The following is a 10,183-nucleotide window of genomic DNA, read 5'->3' as shown; positions in this document are numbered from 1 at the left end:
ACACAACCTAGTATTATATGTCATCATTCCTTTCTGAAAGTCAACTCACCTTATCCTTGAGAGAGCAGCAAACTGTTGAATCCATTGGAATTATGCACTTTACTCTTTATTTCTAATAATGGAGGTTACTATAATTTAAGTTGTTTAGGTGACTCTGCTCCATGAAGTCACAGCTACAACTGGAAGAAGGTCAGCTCTGCAACTATCTGTTTGGAAGATTTCCAGACTAATTATTCGTCAAGATTTAGCTAATTCTACTGCTTTCATGGCAATGTCGGATTTTATTTTCCTCTGTGTACTTCACATGCTGATTCTATTTCTTCTGAGTTTTAGACTCTAAAACTCATATAATTATTATTGTCTCTAGACCACGGATTGACACTACTTTAATCCCTTTATTACTTGAGAATAAGGTTTAGTGCATCTTTTCTATAACCAAGCAAGATTGGAGACTACCTTTGTCATGACATTCTATGCTTAAAATGCAGTGACATTCTCTATTCAACTGCTACATTTTATGTAATCTTGGCATGTCTCTTAGAGTAGATACAGTCTTGAAAGTTAATAAGCATTATATTTTCTTTATAGGGCTAGTATCATTGACTTCGAGTACTTTAGGTTGCTTGATGCTCTTTTGCCTCTGCAACATGGATTTGGAAACAATCTGTCTAATGAAGTGACTGATTACCAAACCACACCTAAGAAGAATTTTAACATTTCTTTGATGCTTTAAGTCAAACATATAAACTACTTGAGAAGATACAGATCATCAATTTTTTTGTTCAAAGTTCATCAATCATTGGTAGAATGGAACACATTTCTAGCAATGTTTAATGTGTTGTTGTTTTTTTTGGGGGGAAATTAATTATTGCCTGAGTTAATTAAAGATGCAAGAGAAAGGCACTACTTGAAGATAGAGAAGTTGGTTTGGTACATGATTGATAGTAGGTGGAAAGCTTTGGTAAATGATAGCCAAATCCAGCTTAGCTTAGAAAGGAATCAATTTACCAGAGAAAATAATATTAGATGGCATTTAAACGTGTTTAAAGAGTGGATCCATACATGAATGCCTGCATCTGTCACTGACCATGTCATTTCTTTTTCAATTGAATTAGCCTCAAATTCAATTTTCTTTTTCTTTGACAATTTGCACCTGGTATATTTAATTTAATGTAAGGCCAGTCATTAAGAAACACCTTTTCTTTTTCTTTTACACGTCTTCCAGATAAATGACAGATGAGCTAATAAATATTCCAAGGGAATAAAATCTTTCATAAGTTTTAATTTATCTTCATTAAATAATATCTTAAAGCATTGCGACAAACCTAATAACGTCTTAAGTTTTGTACGTGTTTTACGCATGACTGAAAAATATATTTATATGTCTTTTCATTAGGTATGAAAACAAAAATTGTACATAATTATAACGACTCAAATATAATCGGCTAAACTATATATATATCATCACGGTCTGCATCATGTCCAAGATATCATTATTCTCCTAACGAAGAAAATCATAAAACTTACCCCTTATTCTATCGTGATTTAAAATTATAATATCTTTAAAAAAATAATAAATATTATAGATCCATTACTTAATAATATATCCTATTATTTAAAAATTCTAATGCAATTTATGCATGTATTATATATATAATATCCAACCACTAGCACAAGTAGTTGATGTCATACCATAATGAAATTTTGAATCCCAATTTAGACATGAAGAAGAATCTCCTTTCAAGGACTATTGCACCATAGTGAATTAATTGCGACTAGAGTAATGGTTAATAATCCAACTTAATTATCAAAAATAATCACCATATAGCCTATAATCTATGAGCTCTTAAATTATCAAATAACAAAAAATATATATAATCTATGTCATGCTTTAGTCACCTCTTTAGCAAGACAGAATACCTGAAAAAGATGATGATTTAGTATAGCAGCTATGAATACTTTTGATACGGTAAGACCTTTCCATAAGCAAGCGAGAAGGGAGGAAGAGGTCTTTAGCTGAAGAATGCTTGCTTATGGAAGCATTCAGATATCATTCGACTTATTAAGCTTGGTCTTTTGGTAGGTAGGGCTCCTAATTCTTCCAGATTTACTTAGAACTAGAAAAGGAGTACATAAGGTGGACCAAGGTGTCAGTTGTTTTATCTTGTTCCACAGTTCGATAGTTTTTACAATCAATCAAAAGTCAAATAGTAAATACTTTTTAATATCCTAACCTAGATATTAGAACATCACTCAACATACATTGGGAGTATTTTGGTGGTATTGTTATTTGGAAGTAAGAATCTGTTACTCTAATACCATGTTAACTAATTACTTAAGCTAATTGAGAATAAAATTTTTAATTTTATATATTCTAATAGTGCAGATAGAATAAGGGGATAAAAAAAAGATTTTCTAACTCATTTAATCTATTTTGGTACTACTTCGAGTATCAGTCTATGGTTCGAATAACTCTAAGCATGCCTATCATCAGTTTATGTTACTATATTGATTGTATGTATCTGACGATTATAATCATACTCAAAAGTGAGTGAAATTGTATGATTAAAAGAGAGCAAATTGGAATCTTTAGATGTATACAATTGAATTATGGAATTTTTATATAATTGCCACTAAAAATTTTCAAAATAGTGAAATGCTCTTTGAAAAATATCATTCTATTAGCTAAATCTAACTAATTATTATTAGAACACAACTTATATCTAGAAAAATATTTTACTCTTGCATAAATTATTAAAAATAATTTAAAAGCTATCCAATATTATATCTAATATTATAGTATAATGAAATATATCTTATTTTATGTGAGACAAAAATTGTTGATAATAAACATTTTATATTCCAAACTTAAAAAAGGGGGATAATTTAGTCAGATATATGTTTTTATTAACTTTAATAACAATCTCTTAGGAACACTCTGTTAAAATATAATCATAATAGCAATTCTAAAAGAATCAAAACATTTTAGTAGCAATTTTGATAGTTTAAAGAATGTAGTGCCAATTATGATGGTTTGAATATTTTTAGTGACAATTATGTATAAATCCCTTAATTTATAGTGTAGGACCTCAAACTACATTAAGTCTTAATCAAGAAATGAAATCAGGGAAACCAGCATATATTAAGTCACTTCTCATCTCTATCCATTCACGCAATTAAATGGTCGGATCCACTGGTGTGTTATGGATGGAAACAGCAGTCTGGACTTTTGCAGTTGTACTAGCTACTAGTGACAGAATGAGACAAAGATGCCACGACATGGATTACTTCATTAATTAGTTAGAAAAGGAGAGTGAGAAAGGTTGACAATTTAATTATAAGGGTTCTTCAAGAGGAAGGAATGACTCGATTTGCTTTTCTAGTTGATGCTTTGGATTTCTTCTGAAGTAAAAAATATATAGGTTATTACCTGGGGTGAGTGAGTCATGCGATATAGTGCATCGATCTTATGCATGATTGTCAAATATAACGACGATTATTGCACACATATGATGATCATGATTGTATTTCAATTATATATAATGAGGCTTGTATGATTAGAACAGATAGTGTTCATCTTGCACTCTGACCAAATTTTAATTAAGCAATTATATTTTGATACCGGCAAATGAAAAGATCTAATAATGAGCTATTAGCATACTACCATTTCTCATTTATAAAAGCTTGGTATTTTGGATTTGTTTCTAGTTCATGATGTTTTGGATTTTTTTTTTTTTTTTTTTTTGAGGTGAGAATTTTTGTCAAAGTATGTCATTGAATACATATTAATACATTATTCACGTACATTTCACATGCTTGATTGTATTGAGAATCAAACACAATCATTAAATGTACAAGATAAATACATTGACGTTCATCTAACAGCACAAGATGTGGCCGTTATTGTGTTCCAAATCAAATCAAAAGATTTAATAATGAGCAATATAGCATAGCTACTATTTCTCATCTATAAAAGTAAACTCTAACTATGAGCTGGCTCACCCATTTCGGTCTAACCACATTTCTCCTTATTAAAAGTTGGCAAATTTGTCAAGCAATCCAACCGATACAAATGCAAAGGCAAGTATATGTCAAATGCTAAATCCAATTAGGTCCATCAACATAATCCCAGTAATAATTCCCACTTCTCTTTTTCCTCTTCTCAATCTTTTCTAATCCCTGTTCTTATCCCAACTGGCTCTTTCCAAAGCTTTCAGAGTGGTCTTTGTGCTGACAAGAGCGAAGCTCCATGAGATTCCCAACATTGGGCAAAGACAAGGATAAAAATGACAACACTCTTCCCCCTTTTCTTCTCTTTGCTTGCTTATAGTTTAGCCTTCTTGCTTTATGTTAATTAAATGTTTGGGAGTGAGGGATTCCTTTTGATATTGTTTTAGCATATCTTTTGAAAAGTGGTAGTGCCTCATTAAGAACCCAAAAAAAAAAAGTAATGCCAATCCCAACACCTTCATGTTTGGATTTTCTTCCTCTTACCATAGAATAAGAAGAGAGTCCATCCACTTGTCCAATAAAAGATTACTTGGTGCTTTAATGCAGACATTTTTTTAAAAAAACTTTAATGCAGACTTAGCTTGCACCAATCTCTCTTCTCTCCTTTGTTTCTTTATAATATTGATACAATAATAATGAACTGGAAAGGTAAAACAAAAAATGGATGATCTTACAAATTAAATCAAAAACTATTTTAATTTTCTGTGAACTGGCCTACTTTTGATTTGATTATGGTGCATGAGATATAGAAGATGGACCATTAATTAAATGACTAATGGTCATGTTAGTTATAGGGTTGTTGGGTCTCCTTGTGACTTGGGATAATAACTTGTTGACCTAGATTTCGACTGACTAATATATATATATAAATATATATACATAATAAATGAATGTAGCTTAAATAGCCCCAATACATGTTTTTCTACGTTAGTTAGGCGTTTGAAGAAAAGCTCTGAAAGGGAAATAGACTTTGTAGATAGAGAAGGGAGCATATAACACTAGAGTGAAAGCTATTTAGCACATTCTAATGAAGATTTTGTGGGTAAACTATTGAGCAGTCCAAATTGGAGTTGTCTTATCTCCATATAAACACATAATTAGCTAAAGACAATTGATAAAAAAAGAGAGAGTAAAACTGTGGGTCTCTTGATGAGTATCCTAGTGGTTAAGGCACTCGATTTCTATTGATGAGTTGGGAGTTTTACTGACAATGAGTGCTTTAAAGTAGTCATATTCAACATTTGGACTGAGAAAGATTTCCTTAATATTTTATGCTTATACATAAATATAGAATAAGAATCAAGCAAAGAACAATTTCTTAAGATGATATTGAATAATGAAATCTATTGTACCAGATGTACAATAAGAAATAATTGCTCTAATTTTTATGTTAGATGACTAATTTATTGTAAACTTAAACTGTTAGGAAACGAGTTAACAAAATATATATATCATGTTAACACATATAATAGAATGTAAGCAGTTAAAAATAGAGGGTATAATAAATTATGCATGCATATTAGCATGGTTTAAGCCTAATAAAAAGCAATAAACTAGCTTTTAATTCATTAATTTGATTGAAATTCAGTTGGTACGTGTTAGTCAATGCATAATTTAAACAGTAATTATTTTAATGGCCACCTTTGGACTGTTGTCTCCTAGCCTCCTAGGTCATACTTTCTGGGTGACCTTATGTGGTGTATCCAACCCATCGTGATCTATTTGGTCTTCAAAAAATCACAGAATAACTTTTGTAGGTTAAGTAATAGTGTTAGGTACGTCTCATGGGATTGATTAATTTCCATATATATATATTATTTAGGCAAGGTTCATGCACAATGGCTGCATCCATACCACATTGGAAATTTGTCAAATTATAGAGGTTGAAACTTGATGAGAGCAAGAGAAAATAACATTTAATTATATACTTAATTACCTTAATCATACATACATATATATATGCTCAATATTTCCTAGGTTTATTTGATCAGAAGTAACAAACACAAATCTGATGATCTAATTAGAATAAATGATTATATAGCACCAAGCCTCTTCTGTAGTAATTTTTTCTTCTTTTTGAATATTCTTCTTAAAATATAAAGGTCTCTTTAGAAATGTAAAAATGATAGGATTTGAACACGATTAATTGATAATGAAACCATTATAAAGAAAGGCGAAAAAAGAAGATATATTTCACTCTACATTTTTCACGAACTTATGATTCATAATCTACTCATTCAGTTTTAACATCTCAAGCTCACTAATTTTAATTTTACTTTAAGTAATCAATCTAAGTTAACCCTGGCTAATGAAAAGGTATCGTCAAAGAATATTTTTCTTGGTTTTCCAAGAATATCGAGCTCAAGCTCTTCAAAAAAAAAAAGAAGATGCTATTCTTGGAAAATCAAGTTTAATTATGGTAGAACATTTTGTATTTAAGATCTTTCTGTTAATGCAGTGCGTTGCTTGGAGAATAAATTAAGCTCAAAAATATAATTCTGGAATATAATTTTCTCTAAAAAATCTCCTGAAAGATTATATATATAGTAAGAGAGGCAGGAAAAAAAAACCATGCATCGGAAGATGTCGTAATATTGTCCCCAAATGTGATCCAGAAAATCCCAGGAGTCCGTTCACCAGCAGATTTGTCATATAATATATGACCATCACATCAACTGAGCCCTAACTTTCTCTCTGGTGACTTCCTATAAAGCTTGGCCAAACCTTCTTTGGTTCTTCCTCAACCAAGCCTAAGGACCCATTCTTTTCTTTTACCTTTTGTGAACCTAGAGAGAGAGAGAGAGAGAGAGAGAGAGAGAGAGAGAGAGAGAGATGGGGAGAGCTCCATGCTGTGACAAGGCCAACGTGAAGAAGGGACCATGGTCACCTGAGGAGGATGCAAGGCTCAAGGCGTATATTGAGGAGCATGGCACTGGTGGCAACTGGATTGCGCTGCCTCATAAGATTGGTTAGTCTGTTCTTGATCCATTCCTCTTTGATGCTTCTTATCATCTTTATAAATCCTTGAGTAGGTTTTAATATACCCTTTGGGAGAAGAAATTATGAAGGTAAAGGTTGCAAGTAATAGTACTCAAAATATATCTTCTTGTTCTGAGATCTATTCTAATTATTGATAATAATTTTAGGGTTGAAGAGATGTGGGAAGAGCTGCAGGTTGAGATGGTTGAATTATTTAAGGCCAAACATTAAACATGGTGGTTTCTCTGAGGAAGAGGACCATATCATCTGCAGCCTCTACATAAGTATTGGGAGCAGGTAGATCATATCTCAATTTTGATTGCACTCCCTTAATTCTCTTAAAATTAGGGTTGGTAAATCAATTAACTGGAGTCTAAATTACAAACATATTGTATCAATAGGTGGTCAATAATAGCAGCCCAATTGCCAGGGAGAACAGACAATGACATCAAGAACTACTGGAACACTAAGCTGAAGAAGAAACTGTTAGGCAAAAGAAGAGATCCTTCCCACTCTCGCCGTCCCCTCGCTAACCAAGACGCGAACGAGGAAGCCAACGATGGCGTTCCTTCGCAAACCCTAAGCGCGTCGGCTCTCGAAAGGATGCAACTCCACATGCAGCTCCAAGGCCTCAACAACTCCTCCTTCTCCTTCTACAGCAATCCAGCACTATGGCCAAAGCTATTCCAGAACCATCAGATTGATGCCATTGCAGCTGCTGCAGTGCAACAGCCCCTCCAGTGCAATGGTAACAATGGAAATATGCAGGAAACTCTTGATAGCTCCAAATTAGGGTTTCCTTCGACAGCGAGCGCCGACACCATCGCCGTGGATAATTCCGGCGCGAACTTGAGTTCGAGGGCTGTAGGGCTTCAGGCCGAGCTGCACGACTTGCTCTACGGCGAGAGCGGCTGCAGTGCATTGCAGGAGGAGCAGGCGCCATTGAGTGAATTGGACTGTCTCAAGGAGATGGGTGGAGAAAAGGAGAGCATCAACTGGTGGGCTAGTTATGGTAATTTGGATGGGAAAAGGTCTTCTGGTTCATGGGATTCCTGTTCCAGTACTCTTCAATCTAGCTCCATGGTTCAAGATTATCTACTAGGATACGAGTTGTAGGCGTGCATGCATCTTTCAAGTTGAGATACTATAATGTCGATACAAGTGAACCCCTTTGAGTATTACAATCATGTTGTTGATATGTGAATAATATTACAATCTACTGTTAACTACATCTTGTTCTACCATTCTGGATGTACAATATTTTAATTGAAGAATCTTAGATGTTAGTTTCATAGTGGCTGGTTCCATGTAAGTGTTCTTTTCTGGCTAAGATTCCTTGTGAGATTTATGCTGATATATATATTGCTTGGCGGAAAGAATCTACTACTTGGATTATAGCCATTAATCTCATACTTTTCGATCAAACCAGGTGGCATCTATTACTCATGCTACTGAACAAGACAGGTATTGCAGCTTCTTTTACTCCTATTAATGTTTCCTTTATGTGGGTATATTTGAAACTTATCTTCTTGGAAGGTTCTAGTACAGATGGATACTGTTGAATCCTTTGCTTTTGGTTAGATTCTGAGGAAATTCTGAATTTATTGTACTTGGAAACTAAGGATAAGAGGACTTGTGCATGGACTTAATGCTGGTATGACAAAGGAATGCTTTCATGAAATTCGTAGTTAACTCATTCAAAAGTCTACTTTAGAAGAAAACAAGACTGTCAACTTAATTAGAGTTCTAGCTGCTCAAGGCATAACTAAGAAAGATTAGGAATAGGCCTAAAGCAAGCAGGGAGCCAAGAACAATAACTGCAGCCATTATGCATCTATGGCTAAAAGTGCTACTCTTCATGCAAGAAGAATTAACTGCAGAGAGAGATGTACATGCAAAACCTTGAATTGCCAAAAAAAAAAAAATTAATAGTTGAGCTTTTTGGGTGGCTAACAGAAGATAAACAGTACCAGGAAAAATAAAACTAAGATTAGGATAAGAGAAGGCAAGGGGAAAATTTTCTTCTAAACAGCCACCCCAATGTAGTCCAATGGTCTGATCTTAACCCATGGGCCATGCGGAGATCTTATGTCCGATTCCCTCCATGAACATAGAGATTAATATTTGATAGATTTTTTCACTAGAACACTAAATTACATTGTTTGGCCCTTTGTGGCTCGTTTTCTAGGAAGGTATATATTTGATTTAATTATCTAATTAATTTATGATTAGCCTGTAATTATTATAGGTAAGAAAATGTACTAACTTTTATCTAAGATCTACAACAGTCAAGAGGAAATCTTCTCTCTCTTCCATTCTGGGGTTAAAAAAAGGACCAGTCAAAGGAAATCAATGCTCCCTCATATAGACGACGCTCATGACAGGAGAGTGAGAGGAACTCAAAAGTCTTGGACTATGTAAAAGGACAAAAAAAAAGTTGGTTTGAAATTGGATAGGTAGATAGAAATAATACCAACTTGGAGTTCCTGGATATAACAGCTGTTAGGCTATTCTTGTTCTTGATTTAGAGGGTAGTTATCCCTAGTCTCATGTTTTCGTACGTGATTGGATTGCGATAATATAATAGAGAGGCCAAATACGATGAACATTTCATGTCCACCTCTAAATTTGGCATGGAATATGGATTACATAAGATATGGTCTCAAGTTACAGGAAGGAGTTGCTCATGGTTTAATCTACAGTTCTTTGGAAATGAGATCTGGAATATAACATGAGGGCATACCTAGCTATATTCCTTGTTAAGTGTAGAATTGGCGTCCTACAGTGAATAATCTATTGTTCAAGAAGAATAATAGCATAAAATTATAGACGTAGAATAAGGCCTGGCACCCAAACCTGGGCTTAAGAGGCCCATTGGTTTGGGCTAGGCTAGGACTGTATAGCCCGGTTTAGCTCTGATTTTTTATTTATTTTATTTTATTTTGTTTCATATTTTTTTTTTTTGAGAAAAATATGAAATCAATCTATATGGGCAATGGTTTGTATCTTTTTGAGGTTTGATTTTTATAAATGTAAATCTTATAATTTGTTACCTTATATGATCACTCTTTAATCTATGATATCCTTCGTTAGGTTTTCCTTTTGACCTATATTGTTCTCTAATTCTAACAGTGTCTTTTATAATATTAACTGATTTATAAAATTAACTTAAAAAAACTAAATCCCTATGGAT

At 33.4% G+C, this 10,183-nt stretch overlaps 1 protein-coding gene across 1 annotated transcript; it reads left to right on the top strand.

The window, feature by feature from the left end:
• The first annotated feature begins 6,781 nt into the window (after positions 1-6,781).
• LOC140760357 (transcription factor MYB36-like) lies at positions 6,782-8,282 on the top strand. Its single transcript, XM_073097290.1, has 3 exons — positions 6,782-6,979; positions 7,158-7,287; positions 7,392-8,282. Exons 1-3 carry the CDS (start codon positions 6,844-6,846, stop codon positions 8,104-8,106), a joined length of 981 nt encoding a protein of 326 aa, XP_072953391.1. The 5' UTR covers positions 6,782-6,843; the 3' UTR covers positions 8,107-8,282.
• The last annotated feature ends 1,901 nt before the right edge of the window (positions 8,283-10,183 follow it).

This window comes from Typha angustifolia, chromosome 5 (assembly GCF_048772165.1).
Source record: "Typha angustifolia cultivar Huaian chromosome 5, ASM4877216v1, whole genome shotgun sequence".
Lineage (NCBI taxonomy): Eukaryota > Viridiplantae > Streptophyta > Magnoliopsida > Poales > Typhaceae > Typha > Typha angustifolia.
The sequence above is the reverse complement of the archived record's forward strand: the minus strand, read 5'-3'. Positions and strand labels throughout refer to the sequence as shown.

Bases quoted from the DNA above. Each gene is read 5' to 3' on its own strand.
- LOC140760357 (XM_073097290.1), top strand. From the start codon at position 6,844: ATGGGGAGAGCTCCATGCTGTGACAAGGCCAACGTGAAGAAGGGACCA. The intron at 6,980-7,157 runs GTTAGTCTGTTC...TAATAATTTTAG, and splicing joins TGCGCTGCCTCATAAGATTG to GGTTGAAGAGATGTGGGAAG. The intron at 7,288-7,391 runs GTAGATCATATC...TTGTATCAATAG, and splicing joins TACATAAGTATTGGGAGCAG to GTGGTCAATAATAGCAGCCC.